At 37.8% G+C, this 20,335-nt stretch overlaps 2 protein-coding genes across 8 annotated transcripts in view; one reads left to right on the top strand and one right to left on the bottom strand.

The window, feature by feature from the left end:
* Positions 1-180: 180 nt before the first annotated feature.
* On the bottom strand, positions 181-4,441 carry LOC103471377 (beta-2-glycoprotein 1-like). Its single transcript, XM_008420376.3, has 8 exons — positions 4,061-4,441; positions 3,804-3,983; positions 3,476-3,572; positions 3,317-3,393; positions 2,200-2,385; positions 1,358-1,537; positions 907-1,104; positions 181-749 (listed from the first exon to the last, which is right to left on the bottom strand). The coding sequence occupies exons 1-8, from the start codon at positions 4,122-4,124 to the stop codon at positions 640-642; spliced, it is 1,092 nt and encodes a 363-aa protein (XP_008418598.1). The 5' UTR covers positions 4,125-4,441; the 3' UTR covers positions 181-639.
* Positions 4,442-7,627: 3,186 nt separating this feature from the next.
* prkcaa (protein kinase C, alpha, a) overlaps positions 7,628-20,335 on the top strand; it is a 141,355-nt gene continuing 128,647 nt past the window's right edge. For 4 of the 7 annotated variants that reach the window (XM_081604828.1, XM_081604791.1, XM_081604779.1 and 1 more), the window contains exons 1-2: positions 7,628-8,017; positions 12,178-12,209. In XM_081604828.1, the coding sequence (XP_081460954.1) occupies positions 7,851-8,017; positions 12,178-12,209 (199 nt within the window). In that variant the 5' untranslated portion in view covers positions 7,628-7,850. The remainder of the gene's footprint in view (positions 8,018-12,177; positions 12,210-20,335) is intronic. The other 3 variants (XM_008420254.3, XM_081604801.1, XM_017305920.2) reach the window with 1 other exon arrangement.

Genomic DNA, 20,335 nt, shown 5'->3' on the forward strand with positions numbered 1-20,335 from the left:
CTTTTTGTTGTTCTTTCTTGCTTTAAATACACATACTGATGTGGGAATTGGTAACATTCTGCTATGTTAGGACCATATTTTGAAATAATTAAATATATAATCATTCAAAAACATCTAAATAAAATGAAAATGACACAAACTGATTACGTGAATAAAATTAACATATGAGGGAATTTTGGGGAATTTTTCAGCTGAATGAATCGGTGCATATCGCCTGGTGGACGGGTGCGGGAACTGCGCAAAAGCATTTGCAATGGCTGGCGGGCGGCGTCGCCAGAGATCCTGCGGTCGCCAGGAGGCCGGAGCATCGCGGAGCTGCGACCTCCTTCGGGGCTGCTTGCAGCTTTAATTTTGGTATGAATTTGTTTCCTTGCATGCTAATGGAAAATTGGAAATGAACTGGATTATTTGGAAATAAGCCTTTATGTGTGCATTGAACTGAAATGTACTTTACAACCATTTTGCATTAGATGTTCACAGCTTCCATTTCTTTCAAGATTTTATTAACACATTTTCTTGGTTTGTTTTAATGACCTTGCATTTATTTATTTATTGGCAGTCTAAATGAACAGAAAACCAAAGCAGGGAACATTGAGAAGGCGGCCCATGTCTTTCCCAGTTCGTGGCGCTGTAAGTTGCTCACGCAGGGTTTGGGGGGCTTGTTGGGTTGAAGGCCGGTGGTGCCACGCACGTTCTGATTTCTGACGGAAGGTTTTTAGACCTTAGGTTGTACTCGATTTTGCCTGGTTCTACAAGTCAAAGAGAAGAAAAGCAAGACAAACACAGAAGCATTTTGCTGTTATCTAGGGGACGAAACATCACATTCCAAGAAGATTTTCCACTGGTTCCATTGCCAGTCACCTGGACCAGTTTTAAGTAGAGCTTATCCAGCTGGCATTGACTCACGTTCGTAGCAGTCTGGGATGGGGAGGTTTCCGTCGTTACAGGTGCTGGCCACGGGGTAGCCACACTTTTCAGCTTTATTCTTACAATAGAAGGCAACATGTTCGCCATGGAGCACTCTGTTTGGCCTCAGGTCTTCAATCCAGATCTTTCTGGCATTGTAGAAGATGCGCCCTCTTTTGATTCCAACTTCGCAAGGAGCTGGGTTAAAAACAACAAAAAAAAACTAAACAAAAAAAATATATATCAAATATTTTCACCTGACAAAGAAAATTCACATTTTTATGAGATATAAAAAAAAAACACAAAAAAAAAACAGTATTGCTTTGCAGTTGACCATTTTTTCTACGGCCAAAAAAATCCAAGACATTCTTGCGTAGGAATCTCTTTAGAGCAGAGGTAGATAAATATAGAGTAGAGGCCTGAAGTGAGATCTAATTTTCTCATGACTCACCCCTGCAGACTGGCTTTGATGACCAGTTTCCAGTGTTTTGGCACTGGATCTCAGCCTCACCCTCCAGGGTATAATGCTCATTGCAGGAATACTTAACCTTCTCCTTGTAACCGTGTTGCCTCATCACGGCAAACGTGATGACGCCATTTGCTATGCTTGGAGGAATGGGGCAGCTCACATCTGTAACGACAACAACAACGATGATTTCATTAGAGGGGCAGTATTATGTATTTTCCAGGCCTATTGTGAAATTTTATAGCACAATCAAGTGCTATTTTAAGTCAAGTTCAAAGAAATTTAAATTTATAATTTAATGCCTTGAAATTGGGCCTCTGTCTCTTTAAGAACTCCTGCTCTTTGTGAAGCTCCGCCTTCAGGAAGTCATCACAACATCACTCCTTTATGAACCCTTAAACGACACGTTTTTCAAGCGTTGCACTGAGAAGTAGCTCGTATAACGAGCTCAGCAGATGCGCAGCTCCACCAGGTGTTTGCTAATTGCTGGTGGCTAGTCTGAAGGAGCTCAGTGAAGCGGAAAATCCAAAACTTGTAAGCTGCAGCTCAGAGAAGGAGCTTCATCCTCAAAGGCGGGGCTAGGTCCACCCAGGCGTTTTGTCAAACAAGTATGAAAGAATAAAAGCAACACCCCAGGTATGTTTTGGATGAGGGAATAACATTAGGACATGATGTAAAGCTAAAAAAAGTTGATTTTACATAATACTGCCGCCTTTAAACAACACAACTCTGACATGTAAGTAAAGAAGAAGATGAAGAAGAAAATAAATCTTGCATGTAATACCATACATTCAGACAATATTCACACATCACAAGTCTGGATTTACCTCGGCAAACCGGAGGTTCGGTTGCGGAGCCATCGGCCATGCAGGAGCCTCTCTCGTAACTCGGTGCTTTGGGTGGGTTGCACTCGTACGTCCAGCCTTGTCCATAAATTGTAGACGTTCCTGTGACGGCCTTGTCGTGGACAATCCGTCCCTCTCTGGGTGACTTGGGCAGAGGACAGTTCACACCTGTGGGACCACAATCAGAACTTGATATGGCGATACCCATGTCATGAATGGAAAATGTAAAAATAAGTAGGAAATATTTGAAATCTGTTTGGCCTTTTGTTGCTGTGGTGTTCCTTGGGGCTCAGTCATTGGGGCTGCTCTTTTCTTTATTGACCAATTTTGAAATATACTCATATTGGCATCAACTTTCAAGCAGGGGATTCTCAAATGTACAGACTCTTTGCAATGAGTTCAAGAAAACCTGTAGATAAAGAGTTTCCGCCTATCACAAGAAACCAAATACCTGTAGTCCATGTCTTCGAAAACGTCTGTGGGTGTGCTGGCTTTAGAATCATTGACTCCAGCATACCTTTCACACCTTTGTAAATATCCTTCAAACTGTTAAATGAGGATTTCTTCACACTCTTCATACGGCAGTGGTTTGTGCAACTTAACTCTACCACACTTTTTCCTGCCACTCAACTTTCCACTATTATGCTTGGGTACAATTTTTTTAATGTGAAAAAGTATTAGTTGATTCATTTGTCATTAGTCAAGTCACGTTTATTTGTGTAACACATTCCAGCCACAGGGCAGCTCAAAGTGCTTTACACCATAAAAACAATTATGAAACGAGCAATAAAAGATACATTTTGTTAAACGCTGACGTCAAAATCGTCATCAAAAATGTTGCTCAGTTTTAAACTTACTTGGAATCAGGTCACCTCTAAACAGGTAGGGGTTTTTAGCCTTGATTTAAAGGAACTCAGTTTTTTTTCAGTCATGCAGTTTACTGGAAGTTGGTTCCAGATTTGTGGTTGATTAAAAACCGAACCCTGCTTCTCCGTTACACTCCGTATCATTTTCTAGAAACGTGTTAAACCGCTTTGTTCAATCTGGGCCTTTTTAAATGTGCAAACAAAGTGGGCAGGGTCTGGTTAACTTATTTTACCTTTGCAGAGAGGAGGCGGATGACTCCAGGTGCCATCGTGTAAGCACCTGCTTTCATTAGCTCCTACCATGACGTACCTGAATAATGACAAATACGTATTCCTGCAATAATCTGCAAATCATAATCTGGGAGAATTTATACATATATTTTTGTTCTTACCCATCATCACATGAGAAGTTGAGCACGCTCTTAAAAGGAGCCTCTGTCCTGCCTTTTGCAAATGGCTGCAAAGGCCTGGGTATCTGGCACATCCTGGCTGTAGAAAAGCAGATCACCACATCTATTAGACGTCTTCACAACTTAGCAATGAGTTATCTTGAAAGACCATCATCAAGTTTTTTAAAATTCTGCTATGATTGCTTTTGTTGATTATTACACAAAACCGCATTTGGACTTCACCAATTCGCTTCCCGCTCACTGTTTTTTTTTAGCTCTGCAAGATGCCAGCCGCAGGATTTAAAAAACAGAAGCCGCAGCCTCGACTCACGGGAACACGCCAGGTTTGCCGGCGTCCATTCCCCTGTCGCCGTGCAGGTTATCCTGGGAGGCGTCGCCGTTGAAGGCGAGTAGCCCTGCTCGCACGAGAGGGTCACGTCTTCTCCGATCTCAAACACGCGCTTCATGGAGGAAACATCAACGCCATCAGAGACACGAGGCCGGCCGCAAACTGGTGGGAGACAAAGGGAAGAAGGTGACGTCAAGCAGAAGTTTAACTTAAGCCAAGTCACAAATTTGCAAATGTACCTTTTGCAGGAGCTACGGTTGTAAATAAAGCTGCAATGCTGAGAAGCAGCAAAGCGGGAGCCATCTTCTTTGGAGGTGAAATCCGCTCTGTGTTCACCCTGCAGCCACTGGATGAGAGCCTTTTGGATTCTGGCTGCAGAGATGGCCTCCTCCAATCAGATGCAACCTCAGACTGCTATTGATTAAGCCCAAAGTTCACATGCGGCGTGCATACAGACGTATTTGACTAAATGTTGATAGATAATCTCGATCTGGTGGAAGAGCAAACAGCAGACAGAATTATGTGAAATCTCATCAAGTGCAAAAGAAAAATAACTCCATTGCAGAAATGGCAAAGAAAAAAGGAGGGCTTTTTTGTTGTGAAAACTACGAGTTAAACAGAAAAATCATCCAGCGTGTATGTTTCATGAGCTGTTTATCGTTATAGCCTACGTAGTCTCAGATCTGCAACGTGGAATTTTTTTTTACTTGACTGAATTCTTTCCTTACAAGTTTTTAAAGGTTGCTGGATTGTCCCCCGTCTTGCTCTGTGTGTCATTTCTAAATATTTGTCTTCAGTGAAACAAGGGAGAGTATTCTCCATGTCAGTGAACTTTGTGGGAATCCGAGTCACTAACTGAAAGGAAACACAAACTGAGTTTATTGGTGCAGCCCGTTGAGGAAAAAAAAAAAAAAGAAAAGAAAAAAATCTATAAAGCTTAGAAGAAAAAAAAAGCTGTGCAAAAATGATTTGAAGTAAAGTTAAAACTCAGTTAACAGTATGGTACAAAGATCAAAGATCCTTTTTCTGCTGTTATGAAACTCACTCCACGGGTTGTGTATAAAATATCGATCGATTTGTCAATCTGTTAGAAAATGCACTTCTTCTCTTGCTTCTGCTTTTGTTCATTTGGGAAATGCACATTTCACCTTGTTAGCAAAAAGGAGAAAGAGAGAGAGAGAGAGAAAAAAAAACATCCAAATGTATTTATATTTATTTCAAAATCCCAAATTATTTAGAGCAGTATTAATAAACTTGTGTTATGTATACCAAGATGCAAATAAAAACAGATATTTGTTTCTGTTCCTCATTTAACCAGTGGAGTAAAAGATAAGAAAAAAGAAAAGAAAATTGGGTATGGACGATAAAAGGGGCGCTTTGCTAGAGGGGGCGCCATATCGATAGTGTAAAAATTCTTTCCAGTCAGCATTTTCTGTACTTAGCTATTTGTGTAAACGAGGTGATCTATAACAGAAGCACCTTCATTTAACATATTTGTATCATCTTTTGAGAGATTTTCTGATCTAATTTTCAATCAGACATTAAATGAACGTTTCTTTTTTTAATGTTTGTTTGTTTTTGCAAAGGTTCAGGTTTAAGGGAAGCAAACATTCAGGGTCTTTACAAGGAATCATGAACTCCACTTATGTAAAGTACGTGGGATCTGTTTACTTTGCCACAAAGTCAAAGCTCACGGCTCCGTTTCATTTTGGCATCAGTTCATATCTTGAATTAGCCTCCGGTATTCCATGCCATGCTGTAACTTGCGGTAATATAGTTGTGGTATATTACCGCAATATAGTTGCGGTAATGTAATTGCGTCATGCTCGTTTTATGTTTCCATAAAACGAAAGAAGCAGGGAAAAATATTTCAAACACTTTTTCACACGGTAATAGAAAAAAAGAAGAGGTGTGTTCTATTTCCTGTTTTGGTGGGGAAAAGCAAAATGAGTTCTTCTCCACAGGACAGATGCAACAAACCTGCGTAATAACTTTGATATTTTCTTATTGATGTCATGCGTATCAGAAAGAGTATGCAACGCCATGTTTTCCCACACGGTGCCGCCTCCAGCCTCGGTTCGTCCAGCGGGACCCAAGGCCTCCTCCCTCCCACGGCGGATCCTGTTGCGTGACATCAGCCGGAGCGAGAAAGGAGGAAGAGGAGTGTGGAAGAGTCAAGTTACGCAAAAGTACACAAGTCCACGACCGGAAATTGGTTTTTCAAAATAAATCGAAAACAAAACAAAACATTTGTGAAAATTGAGAGAGGGCAAGAAAGTAGCTGAAGTTGTTCAGTTCATATGTAAATAGGTGGATTTTCAGAAGGTTTATTTAGATTAGATTTCAAAGGTTGGTTTGTTGTGCTTTCGGGTTTTGTACTTCAGAGGATTTTTTAAAAATCAAAGCAGAGGGAGATTAAAAGTGCAGAGATGAAGGCTAACACAGAGACATCAAAGGTGTTTAAATATGGATTCATTAAAACACATTATGCTGCATTGGATTTTATCGCCTGATTAAATAATACATTTTCACAGGATCAAATTTAACAACTGAACACAAGGAAAACATTTTGTAGTCTTCAAGGTAAACACAGGTAATTTATGGTTGTATTTTAATGGTGGTGACAACATGAAAGTGTTTGCAATAGAGAAATAAGATTTGGTGAGTTCTTACCACATTCAGTCCACCTGAAATGGTGGTCGAGTTGAACAACTCTAAGAAAAGGCAACAAGCCACAACCGGTTGGTCTGTTGCTCAATAAACAGCAAAGTTGTTTCCTAAATACTGCAAGTGTTGCTAAAGCTCAAACATGACTACGTTGTTTCCCTCACGTACCCTGGCCCAGAAGTTTGAAAATATTTTTTCCAATTTGTACCCTGACTGTCAGAGCAGATGTTTTCTTTACATATATATACAAATTTTTTGGCAATTTCAAAGATAAGCATTTTCAAGATCTAAGTTCCTTCTTAATAATGAAGTTACTTCCACACTTCCACTAAAGATTTTAACCTTAAGAGTCTTAGCAAACTTTAAAGAAGTTACCTCAATCTGCTGTTTGAAGCAGCCAATCAGACCTCAGGGTCTCTAGGAAAACAGCCCTAATCTCACCCACACACAGCATAAATGAATACATTACGTGCTTCAGCATAAAAACGCAATTTTTTTTTATTAACATATGAAATAAGTTTTTAAAAAACGAAATCAATACATTTAATTTAGGCACAAATAACTAATAAAATATTTCCAAATTTATTTCCAGTTTTATAAATAAAAAATATGACACATTTATATAATTATTTTACAAGTTGTGTATCTATTGTTATTTGGCACTCTTTACGCTCCATATTGATCTGGCCTTCACCGGTTGGTCGCGGTAATGATTACGTAAACGTATTTTTTCGCCAGCCGCCAAAGGAACTGAAGAAGAAGAACATACTATCTGAATATCCTGAAGGCGTCACTCAGTGGCGCAAAAAATATGTACAGCACTATAAGCCATGCACAGGTGCGCCACATTATGGTAAAAATAATCTTTCTATTAACATTTTCTTTATTTAGCAGTTGTTTGTGTAAATTATGTCATCTATAACAAACGCAGGCCTATAATGTTGCCCCCTGGAGGCAGGATATGTAAAGGGTTACATTTATATATCTATATATTATATAGATATTAATTATTGGAACCTGTTGGAACTTCCAATAATATTAGAGAAACCAATTTCTTCCTTCTAACTTAAAAAAGTACTTTTGATTTGAAAGGAGTCAGAGGAAGCAGGGAGTCTCACTGCTGCCACCTTGACGGAGCCGAGCTGTCAGTGTCAGTGGAGCAGCGACAGGCAGGGAAATCCCTCAGACCCAGTAGGTCCAGTGTCTCCAGTCAGGACCGCCGCTTCGCTTTCTGGCTCGGCACTGACAAGCGCAGACCGTTCACTTCGGACTGAGCAACGAGCCCGAACACAGCAGGAAGCTGTTGCATTGATTTGTGTTTTATATATATATATATATTTAGAGAGAGAGAGGAGGAACGCGATGGCAGATGCAAGTTTTAACGAGTCGTCCACCGCGGACGTAGCGAACAGGTTTGCTCGAAAAGGTGCTCTGAGGCAAAAGAACGTCCACGAAGTGAAGGACCACAAATTCATCGCCAGGTTCTTCAAGCAGCCGACTTTCTGCAGCCACTGCACCGACTTCATCTGGTAAGCCCTCTGCTCCGTCTCCCACCTCCACCCCGCCTGTTGCACATATATCGAATAACTTCAGTCGAGTCCTTCTCTTTGCTCCGTGTGATGTAACTTCTGGGGGGTCGCGACACCTTTCCAAACCCGCAATACTCGAGTATGCACGCCTTAAAAACACTTATCAACGCGCTATAGGGGATTGCTTGTGATTTATTTATTTAAATTTTTTTTTGTCCTACTATTGAATGGGAGGAGTTGTTGCTGCTGGGTCGTTGAAAACAATAGTAATAGTAAACTGGAGGGAAAATATTCACTCAAATGTACCTAGAATTTATTCCGGATTAGGTCCCGTGTCAGATGAAATCGGCATTTTCCTCTTTCTTTCTTTACAGCAGTGCTTCTCAATTCCGGTCCTCAGGCCCCCCTGCCCTGAATGTTTTAGCAGGGATTCTTGAGAATAGGGACAAAATGGGTTTTAATGTTCCCAATTTAAAAAAAAAAATATTTCTCAACCTTATGTATGCAAATATGACAAATAATGTTTTGGAAATGTAAAGATGCAGTTGCAACATTTTTTTATTTATTTAATTTTTAATCGACTTGACCCAGAACTTTGTCATCACCATCTGACAAAAATAAATATAAAAGGATTTTTAAAATACCCTATTAGTGATATTTGTACTCATTTCACAGACAAATGTTTCTCAAGAAATAAAATAAATATTATTTAAAACAAAAAACAAAAAGTCCATCTGACAGAGTTGACACAGAACTGAAGGCGGTGACAAACTAGTGAGTAAAATGAAAAACTTGATACATGTTAAGTAATGCAATTTATGTAAAATACATTAAAATTAATTAATTGCACATTTAAGTGAGATTTATCAACACTATCACTGAAAGAGTCTCAAAAACTCTGGAGTTGACATCTGACAGAGTTGACAACATGCCAAATTACCTCAATTTACATGATGTTATTCTGAAAGAGGCCATATTGTAGCTCATCAGGTCCATTAAATCTTTACAGTATAATAAAATTAAGCTCTTTCACAAAATTTCATCAAAGTTTTGTGAATTGTCAGTTATGGTGTTGACACATCATGGTTGTGACGAGCAATTTAGGAATAAAACAGAAGAAAAAACTAAAGAATAACATATGCTAGGCAGAGCTAACTAGCCCTCTTAGTAAAGGAAGAGAAAGGAAGTGGTCATGGGGTCCTCAGAAGTTCTGGTGCCCCCCACTAATGCCTGATTTTTTTCACATTCTTTTTATGTCTGACGGTGTTGACAAAAACTAGGGACAAATTTCAATGGAATTTGAAAATATATAAAAATGATTTTTAATTCAATTTATTGATACTTTCATAATTATTCATATGACTTCTTATACTTAATTGTCATAATATATAATTTTTGTATTTCTTTAATTGTTTTAAACTATTATAATATATTGAGTTCTGCTCCAGGACAAGGGATTTTAAAGACACCAGCCACCGACTACAATGTTTAAAATAAAAAAATATTCAGCAAACACCAGGAAAATATACATTGCTGGGCTCACATGACCCAGATTAGTTTAATCAGATATTTGAAAAAATACAATTATATTTTGTGTATATTTTATTCAGATTTTGTGCTTTATCCATAGGACTTGTTTTGTCCCTATTCTCAAGAATCGCAGTTAGGTGCTTCCCTTCTACCACATACCTGGATTGAATCTGTGGGTGATTAACAGGCTTCTGCAGTGCTTGATGGTCATGCAATCATTTGAATCAGCTGTTCTGGAATAGAGGCACATCTAAAACATGCAGAGCAGGGGGTCTGAGGACTGCAATTGAGAAGCACTGCTTTACAGGAATCATGCAACAAAAATGACTTCACGGAAGTCTCCTTTGCATTAGACTCCACTCCCCTCCTTATCTTCATTCTTGAACAAACAACCCCAACGGAGCTCCTGTGATTTTGGCCTCGGTTAAGCATTTAGGATGACTAACTTGCAGCCATTCCATGCGTGCCATATTGAATGGCAATTTTTTTTTTCTTTCTTTTGAACATGTAGAATCAGGTCCATGTGAAAAGCTCCATGTGCTCATGTTGCTCACTCTGGAAGAGGGCAAGACGTTTAAAAATTCCTGCCTTTTTAGTGGAACACTTGAACTACACAAATCACTTTGGGTTCTCAGTTAAGCACTTTTTAAAAAAAATGTGCATGTTGGTGAAGGCACACCCATGTTTAAAGTACTATGTTCTTTAGTGTGTGTGTGTGTGTGTGCGTGCGCGCGTGATCTCATGCCTTTAATGCAGTGTGTTGTTGGCAAGCATACATATGCCACTCCTTTTGAGTTCAGCATGCAGGCGATATGATTCAAAATGTGAAATCAAACAACTTTATTTTGAAAGGGAAAGCTCCCATCGCCTCACACACACACACACACGCACGCACATGCTCGCACACACTGTTTGAACACACAAACGGAGGGAAGAAGCGGGCCAGGAAGCCTGTGCAGACATGCACCTACCTGCCTTTATGTGATTGTAGGACAACTAATTACAAGCTATATGCATTTAGTTATTGTTTTAACAGTGTGATTATTAAATACGATCATAAAAATAAAAAATAAAATAAAAAAATCCCAGAAAGCTTTTGGATTTGGTGGTTATGCCGTAACTTTTTGAGAAGCGATGCCTCTCTGGACAGACTTGACTTTTTCTTCTGCTGTATTGTTGATTGTTATTAACTCAAGGAGCGAGTCAGCTAATGCTTTTAATACAACATAATGGTGCATTGAAGTAAATCAGAATAGTAAATATGTTGATTTAGTTCTGTAATTTAGTTTAAAAAAGTCAAATTTTTAGATGGTGATTTTCAGTGTTTTGTTTCTATTTTTATTTTTAATGCAGAAATGTTATGTGATGATCCGCCTCATAATATGGAAGGCTGCTGATGTGACATTTGTCCAGCTGACAGTCTCTATGTCCCTGCCTGCTAATGCTGCAAAAAGTCATTGTTAATGAAGATGGTTGTTTAGAGTGCTTTCATGTATTTTAATGGAAAGTTGAGTGGAAGAAAAAAGCAATTCAATTAAAAGAATGTGAAGCAAAGATCATTCCAGAGTTTAGGGGAGATTCATGAGATCAATATATAGAGAAATTTCAGCCATGAATTACTGCATTAGTGCAACATGGAGCGAATCAGCCTGTGGCTCTGCTAAGGTGTTAAAGTTGCTTTTGTATTCTCCTCTGATTAATTTGGATTGTTTAGTCTTTGTCTCTGAACGTCCTATTCACACAGCAGAAATATTTTTTTATACCTTTTAGGTCAGGCCAGTTTGCTGATCAGTCAAAGACAGTGATTCAATAACCATTAAACCAGGTAGACATACTTTTATCAGAGTGGGCATGTTCCAAATACTGTTTGAGGGGAAAGAATGATTTTGTGTCACTGTGCACCAGTCTAGTTCTTTATCGTTGCTGCTCAGTCCTCTGAATGGCATGATTTTTTTTCTACCACTTAACTTTCCATATGTATACGCATATGTGCAGTGTGAACATCCATCTTCTTTAGCAGCGACCTTTTTTAAACTTACCCTCTGTGTAAATGGAATCAGCAGCATTTTGCCAGACAACTGTCAAATCAGCAGTTTTCCACACGTTGGTCATTAAATAAAACTTTTGCTTAAAAAAGATAACGTTTGTTAATTTGAATCCCCATTAGCTTTTGCTGTGACAGTGGCTGCTCTTCCAGGGGTTCACATAATAATAATAATAATAATAATATAAAACATTTACAAAAAACAAGTACACACACTTGGTATAACATTAGCAACATGGCATATTGAATCAAAAATGTACAATTATAACATCAAAGTAGGTAACATATAAAATGGCCTTGTGTAATGAACAGAAATACTTGAAATATATTATGTAATGTATATATAAATGTATAACATAAGTTTCACTGTTCAAATTGAATTACTCAAATCAGATTTTTATTCACTTTTCCAAATTTCTCAAGATGAAACTGTAAAAAACCGTCAAACTTGTGCAAAGCTCATGATTTAACAGCTGTGTCCTTGGAATGAATGCGGTGTGAATGGGTCCATGTGTGAATGAATACGTTATTCAGTGTGTTTTAAACAGTAAGAGCCATTCAAATCAGTCTCCTCTCTTTTTTACAGGGGGTTTGGAAAGCAAGGATTCCAGTGCCAAGGTAAAAACTAACTGTGTATCTCTGTGTGTGGGCGTGTGTGTGACATTTAGGCTTTAAATGTCTGTTTTGAAATCAGGCTCCTTATACGACTATGTCCATACATTTGGACTTGTTCTTTTTGATGGTTTTCCACTTTATTTCAAGCTATTTTGGCAAAAGGAAGTGTGAATATCTGGTGGCAAATGTGAGTGTGAATTTGTTTTTCTTTGTTGTTACTGTGTTAAAAAAAAGAAGAATGGGGTCAAAGCTGAACTGGGCCTATGTTAGTCAGATTTTCAAACACCGCACTAAGATCCAGATGCTGATTGTTTTCAGTCAGATATTAGTCATGTGACCTTTGAGAACTCGTGTATTTGCTTGTGTTTTGTTGAGCTGTGTTCAGTTATAATCATAAGAGGAATTGAAATTTAATTAGTTTTTAAATAATCAGGAGTGTCATATAGAGGGGAACCTTCATCAAAACAGTCCTTTATTTCTGAAGAAATTTTTATGAGAGAATGGAAATGGATGTTTTGGTTTGGCAAAACCAAAAGATGAGACGGTTTCATTAAAACAGTGGGATGAAAAAAGTGAAATGGGAGATGGAAATACAGTAAAGCTGGAAAGTTTCCTCACCACCACTCGCATCTGTAAAGCTGGGTTTTATATGAGCTTAAGTACGCTATACCTCAGAAGTATTTATCTAATGTGGAAATCCTTAGGCTTGCCAAAATCAGAGTCTACCTGTAAGTGTCCTCAGCTGAATCACTTATTGTACTTATAAATAATTTTAGTTGAGAGGAATGAGCATACAATATTAAATCGATCACGTCTGTAATTTTTCTCATCCATTAAGATTACTATTCAATATTTTATTCTTAAAAAAACCAACAGGACTATAGTGAGAGCATAGTTATATTTTCAGTTTTTCTATTCTGTAACAATTAAAAAGTTCTCATAATTTTTATTTATATTCATGGTTTCTTTCAACTTTCTTTGTTGCCTGGGTGGTGTACTGTACGTTGCTCTCACATTGTTTTTTATTTTGCCACACATCTTGCCATATCTGAAAACGCATTTTACATGGGTCAAAATACAAAGATACACAACAAATGTTGTTAAAACATTAAGCGCTTTTGTATATGCCTAGCAGAACAGTATTCACCCATTTTGTATAGTGTCTGTTTATTGGGATCAAAGGTGACGTATTTAATGCTGTGCTACTGCGTCTGTTGCAGTATGGTTTCCATACTTGATGATTGTCATCTGGGGATAAATGTTTGTTACTGTACACACAGTGGCCAAATAATCGGTCATATTACTATTTGCTTTATTATTGATAAATTAGGTGGGGCTGATGTTAGTCGAAGTCGCTTTAAGCATTTGGCATGCTGAATTAAGTTAACTTTCATTGGTGCAGACAGAGAAAATGCATAGCATAGCATGAATTTAGATGATGTTTTTTATTGGGATTCTCTGCAGAATTTCAGCAGTTCTGTCTTATGTACAGCATATGTAATTTTTTAAAATAATAATATTTTGGTGGACATATAAATTTGTCAAGATGTTCAAGTAATCTGTGGCAGCCTGACTTAGTTTGAGATTACATTTTTATGTGGCACAGTATCAGAAGCATATAAAGTAAAGAACAATAATGTCAATTATTGACATTTGTATTAATAACTGTGAGCAATTCTGTTTACCTGAAAGTTTATGTGGAATTAAATCTTAAAAGTTGCAGCATATTTCAGGCTGGGACTGGAGCGAGAACGGTGTGATATTGAGGATAAACAGAAATTTTTATTAAAAATTGTGAAACATGATTTAATTGTTTTAATTTCTATTGGGACTAAAATTATTCAACACATTGATTATTAATATTTTTTGTCTACAACATTTCTTTGTTTTACATTTCATTTTGAAAGATGGAATTAAGAAAATAACGTAAACATGCATAAAATTTACAATGAGAATTTCCTGGAAAATTTTTTTTTTCCTGTTTTTTTCCTGACAAGAACAGGATTTAGTCATGCCGTTTGCTCAAGTAGACCTTGCAGTCGACTTTTTGTGGCTTGTGTCTCGCTGAATGTATTAAACAGTGTCACTTTTATGACAATCTGTTACGGCAACAGATCCAATATCAGTCATTCAATAGGCACTCTCGTAAAAAAAGTAAACAAAGCGAGCAAAACCATGAATTTAACAAAAAGTCTATACGTAGGAAAAATGCAAATACAAAAAATGGCAATCCAAAATCACATCGCATTCTCTTTGATTTCGTTATTGCTCCATCCTTCTGCCATCTTGTTTTTTTCTAATGTAGCTTAAGGCTCAACAGGAAGTATGCTTTTCAAAATAAAAAAAACATTTCACAATAAAGCTGATCTGAACTAATATTAACCTCACTTGCTAAATTTTACAAACTTAAAGACAAAAGCATTGCACAAATAATGACATATTTTCTATTCGTGGCTCGGATGCAATCCTTTAACTTCTACACCCTGACCGTCATGAATTCAGCATCCAAAAAGCTGAACTTATGAAAGACAAGAAGGTCCAAAATAGTCTCAAACCATCCAGCTGACCAGCAGTGTGGAGCAACAACCTCTTTATGGAATGATTTGTGAATGCTTTCATTAAAAAACATTTTCTCTTGAAGACAAAACGAGATTAAAAACTTTAGAATGAAAGCAAGCAAGACACCCGTTCATCTACTCATCACACAGTTAGATGTAAACCGTGCGTGTGTCCTTGGAGGCACGCATCATGGAAATGAAATTGTAAATTATCATGCCTATTAGCCCGTGCGAACATTTAAATGTGACTTTTCCCCCCCCCGAGGCTTGACTGCTAACAACCCGACGCCCACACCTTCGTGTGATCCGCTCTCACAGAAACGGAGAAGCAACCTTCCACTTGAAGCCAGTCATGAATCAGTCTGAGGTGTTTAGAGTGTTGATAAACCAGCATGTTTTTTTGTTTTGTTTTTTTTTCCTTCCCTCCCCACAACCTGACATTATCGTCAGCGCGTCCCTGAGCCCACTCCTCTGCTTTCACGGTTAGTTCTCATCATCATAGCCATGGTTTTCGCTACCATAAACAGAGTTTCTAGAAGGACGGCGTTTTAAAAGAAACTGACACAAAAGATTCTTTCCCTTTTTACCTTCAACACTAATGCACCAGCAAAGACCGTCTCGCTTTCTCTCTCCTCGTATCATAAATCAATGCCCTGACCTGTTGCATAAATAATAATCTTGCCTTATCGAGATGAAGGTGATTAGTTACACTGAAGCTATTCGAAGAGAGAAAGGTCCCTGTTTTATAACGTGTGCTCGGCCATCAAATATTAAACTTACGATCCCATAAAACGAGGGTCAGGTTCTCCAGCAGAGTCAGCCTCTTAGTCACCGCTTGAATGACAAAGTGATACCAGAGAAACGGAGAGTGGCATTTCTATAACTCCAGCGACGTTTAATTTTCAGCCTTGCAAATGTCTCTTTTCCGAGAATAGGTCGAGGTGAGCAGTAATACTCTATCGAGTGAGTCTTGCATGAATGTCGTACTTCTGGAAGAAATGCTGAAGCGATGAATCATTCCTTGGTTTAACAATGGGAAATAAGGACAGAGCGATAAATCGATTTGATCAATTTATCAATATATATATTTTTTAAGTTTCTGAAGATTTAATTCAAGGAAAATCTTTTCTTTTTTTTCCCACCAGTGAACTCTCTGGGTTACCATAATTTCTGGGCGGCCATCTTGTTTCACAAGCGTGTTTTACAGCCACTTATCTGGACTTTGAATTCAGGTCAACTCCACGACAAATGTTAGGACCAGTTTTTTTGTTTTTGTTTGTTTTTTTAATTATGAGATTAAAGTTGTGTGAACTCACACATGAAAAAAATACTGAACTAATACTGAATCTTTTAGCAAATAAGTATCAAATTATCATTTTAAACAATTGTGCAAACAATTGTGTCTATTTCAAAGAAAGAATCACGTGAATTGATCCAGTCATGTCTAATTTTTTTGACAATAAATTAACTTCTTTCTCGTAATTTAAAGACGTTTTTTCTAGTAAGATTGCGTCTTTTTTCCTGCTAATATTATGACTATGTCTTCATAATTAATAAAAACTGTCATAGTCTGACCCTAACACTCCGTTGTACTACTCACAGAAGGGAGGATTGAAATAAAAGTCACTTTTTGAAAATATTTTTTTTAGAAAAGAAAGCGAGCGAATAAAAGAAGTAGTCTTGGTATGAAAAAATCTAGAGTTATCAATTCTAGTATATACCGAGGCTTGAAATGCAATCCACAGAAGCACTTTAAATATGTTACTTTGGGCATTTTTAAGTTCATGTGATCACGCTGAACCCAACTGTAAAATTTCATGCAAACTGTAACGAATTGATCCGTAAACTAACTGGCAGAAAGGACTGATTATGGAAGTAAACAATCTTAATGAGGCGTCAGTAACCTGGTTGTAGATTAAGCTGCTGCTGGTTGTCATGATACTGGAAAAAAGAAGAAAAACGAAGCACTTTCGTTCAGCTACCACACCGCAAAAAATGAAGAAACGGCAGCGTAATAAACAACAACCTCTAAAATGATCAACACCCCTGGCAAAAAATGTGTGAAAAGCCTTAAAATAAAATAAAGTTTTACAATAATCCACACATAGTACTTCGTACAAACCACTTGGACAAGAAATTACCACTTAGTCTTCTCCGTATGTCACAGCACAAGGTTTGAGCAAGCAGATGGAGAGGAACGGTACAAGATTCCTCTTTGAATAATCTCTCTAGATCCCTCAGAGAAATGAGAAACCCATAAACCAAGACGTGTCTGGAGAAGCATACGCGTCCTGATTTTACCATGTGTTTTGGTTCATTGTGTTGAAAGTGTTGATTTACAGAGGCCAAAATGTTTTTTTTATTGAAAACCTGCAGATATTTCAAAGAGTCCGTCATGTTGTGTTCCCAGAGGCTTTGGGGCCCACATCACCACAGGTCCTTCACCATACTCACCAGAGAAGTGCTTTTCTATAATTTAACCTGCAGGACTACATGGAGTGTTTATTCTCAATAAGCTCAGGTTTAGGCTTTTCTAATCAAAGACAGAGTTTGAGTAAAAGTCACAGGCAATATTTAGCAAATCGCCTTTGAGCTTTCGGGTATTTTCTCGTCCTCATGATTTGTGATGGCATTATAAACATCTTCTGTCGAGACTGGTAGATATTTTCTTGTTGTCTTTTCCTGCATTATAAAATTGCTTGTAAGACTTGTTCACTTGTGTTGCCCCTTTTTGGATAATGATTAAGACAACCGGGCTTTTGTTTCGTGTCATTCGCACAACCAGGGGGAAGAGAAAGTCATGGATTGCTAATTTAGAAGCTGTAGCTGACAAAGAAAATGCTTTAGTTGCATTTTCTTTAGAGAAATTAAGGGTGCCCTTAAATTATGGGATTATGTCTGTGCAGTTCGGTTTTAAAGTTTTTTACCCATCTTTGCCAGAGATGCCAATAAGCACAGATGACTCCGTAACTCTTCAACATGACTCTTAAAATAAAACGTCGCAGTGAGTTTGTTGTTGTGGAAACAAACAAGCAAGCAGCGGCGTTTGGAGATCGTATCTGCGCCCTGAGCGTCCGCCGTAACATTCGCAGCGGAGTCTTGTTTCGAGCGCCAGGTCCTGTTGTGCTTGTGCGGCAGGATGTCTCCAATCACCATTTAGACGATGATGTAATTTGTCCTCATGTCACTCAGCTGATTTACCATTCAAATCTTAAGATCACACTCCGTCTGTGGAGGCCTTGGAAGTTGGGGCTGTTTGGGGACCCAGACAAGGGGGATGAGGAGAGGATTTCCATTTAGTTTTTATTACTTGGTTTTATCAGAGTTTAATCCACTGGAGTTAATCCTGTTCTGTGACCTGAATCATATTCAGTCAGCTAAATGTATTCATAAGCAAGCTGCAGCGTTCAGCTGGGCCTCAGGCAACCCAAGTTTTCGCGAGGTCAAGTGCTCTCCTTGTGGGCGTCCGTAGTCTATACTTACTGAGATAATATGTGAGAGCGTTCACTTCCTGAGCAAGTTTTTTTTCTCTCCTCATACAGTCCTTTGCAGAGTTATGTTTTAAAGGACTGTGTAGGTTGCGTTATTTTGTCATTATCAACCAATTTAAGAGATAAATTTATGAACTCATGTTTCATTTGCAACGTAAAACAGTTGTGACCCTTGAATTTGATGCGTTTCTGATCAGCCCTTCCTGTTCCGGTACTATTTCATAACAAGAATTGAGACATGGGAAACATATTTTGATAATATTATTAAGGTAATAGTATTTTATTAGGAATCTGCGTATTGAATCAGCAGAAAAATAGAGTACACGATCGGCCAATACTGATGCTTGATGCCACTATGACGTATGTAACAGGTGTCTCTTGTAAATGAGACAATGAGTCTCAAGAGACTTTATTGTACAAATAAAGAAATAATAATAACAATAACAATAACAATAACGATAAAGTAAGAGTTGCCATAGCAATTATATTAATATGGGTAGTTATGTGTTTTTTTTTTTTTTTTTTTTTAGGTACGTTTTATTTCTAAAAAACAATGTACAAGAAAAAAACGTGCTTTTTTTATGTTTAGAAAAAATAACCCTAATTATTTTGTAATTTAAAAAAATAATGTTTTTTGGGGGATTTAAAAAAAATACAATATCATATATCAGAGGTGTATTTTTTTAATTTACTGCCACATTAGCCTTACATCCTAAAGCAAATTAAGTTGGCTTAATTAGCTTAGCACACACTGTAGCTTCCCTCCCATATCCCTGTGTTCTTCTCACTAGATGTTTTTTTTTTCCCATCTGTAATGTGAAGTGTTTTGTTTTATCTGCTTATAACAGCCCCCTGGGAATGAACCACAAAAATAAAGAGGTCCAAGACTAATTTCCATGTGTGTTTGGATATGTCAGGCTAATTCACTGCAGCCACTTAAAGCTTAAAATAAAACAAAAACATTTGTAGAACCCTGTGCCAGTGCATCGATCCTCCCCGCAGTTGTGTTTTGAATTATCTTTTCTCTTTTCTCTATTTAATTCTCGCAACAGTCCATTCCTGCTGACTTCAGTCTGAAATGGCAATAATTGCAAAATCAATGTAGTCGTGGTTCTATAAGATGGCTCTTTTGAAAGCAAACAACATATGTGGAGAGCAGCAGCGGGCCACTGAGCAGCTTGTGGGGCCAGAAAAATGATTTGTTTTTCTTTGCCTCGTTTTCACCTCTGCAAACTGCTGTTAATACAGATAATTTGCCTTTATAGAGCTGCAGTCATATGATTTCAGGAACATGACCTATGTTCTCCTCTGTGGTTTGTTGGCAAATTATTCTTGACCAAATCCACTGGAGACGTTCTCGCTTACTCTGATGCTAGTGGAGGCTAATGAGCTTTCCTGTTTTGAAGGAACCCAACCTCCTCTGGGTTTGACTTTGATAACCTTGTTGTAGCACACACCAGCCGAATACCTAATAAGATGGATTTTAAAGGCTCCAAATGAAACAAAACTGGCAAATAACATTATCATAACAACTGGTGCTTTTGATCAGTTCAGGCTTTTTGTTTCTCTGCTGCTTTGATAGTGAAGCAAACCAAACTACAATTGTGGGTTTTTTTTTTATACCCAACATAAATGGTAGTCTTGTGAAACTCCATTTTTTTCAGACGATTTCTCTGATGTCCTTGTACATGCTGAGCAAAGTAGTTCTTATCTTTCTGTAGCTACAGTCGTTTAGCCACAGGTTTCTCTTTCAATCACATCATATAATGCTTTAATGTTTTCCTACTTCTGTAGAAGCCCTTAAAGCTGTCCACCAGACGTGTCGGTAAAAATCAGTCAAGCTCACTGTAGATATAGTTTATCATCTGCAGAACAATGTGCCAAGGTCAGGTTTTCTCTTGGTTTCGCTATTTTATTGTAAACCATTCTTTAATAAAGATAAATCTATCGAAAAGGAGCTTCCACACCTGCTATTGGTGACATCACGAGTTGCCTATTTGCGTTATTCTTGTTTTTTTTTTTTGTGTTTCCTTTTTGAACAAATACCTCATCCAAAGGTTTTTATTTTGGTGTCGATATA

Source organism: Poecilia reticulata, chromosome 1 (assembly GCF_904066995.2).
Source record: "Poecilia reticulata chromosome 1, P_reticulata-male-v2, whole genome shotgun sequence".
Lineage (NCBI taxonomy): Eukaryota > Metazoa > Chordata > Actinopteri > Cyprinodontiformes > Poeciliidae > Poecilia > Poecilia reticulata.

What these genes read in the sequence shown, in the direction of transcription:
- LOC103471377 (XM_008420376.3), bottom strand. Translation starts at nt 4,124, where the DNA reads ATGGCTCCCGCTTTGCTGCTTCTCAGCATTGCAGCTTTATTTACAACC. An exon ending in AACCGTAGCTCCTGCAAAAG is followed by an intron (nt 3,984 to 4,060) that starts GTACATTTGCAA and finishes GTCTCCCACCAG; the next exon opens with TTTGCGGCCGGCCTCGTGTC. An exon ending in GGCAAACCTGGCGTGTTCCC is followed by an intron (nt 3,573 to 3,803) that starts GTGAGTCGAGGC and finishes GCTTTTCTACAG; the next exon opens with CCAGGATGTGCCAGATACCC.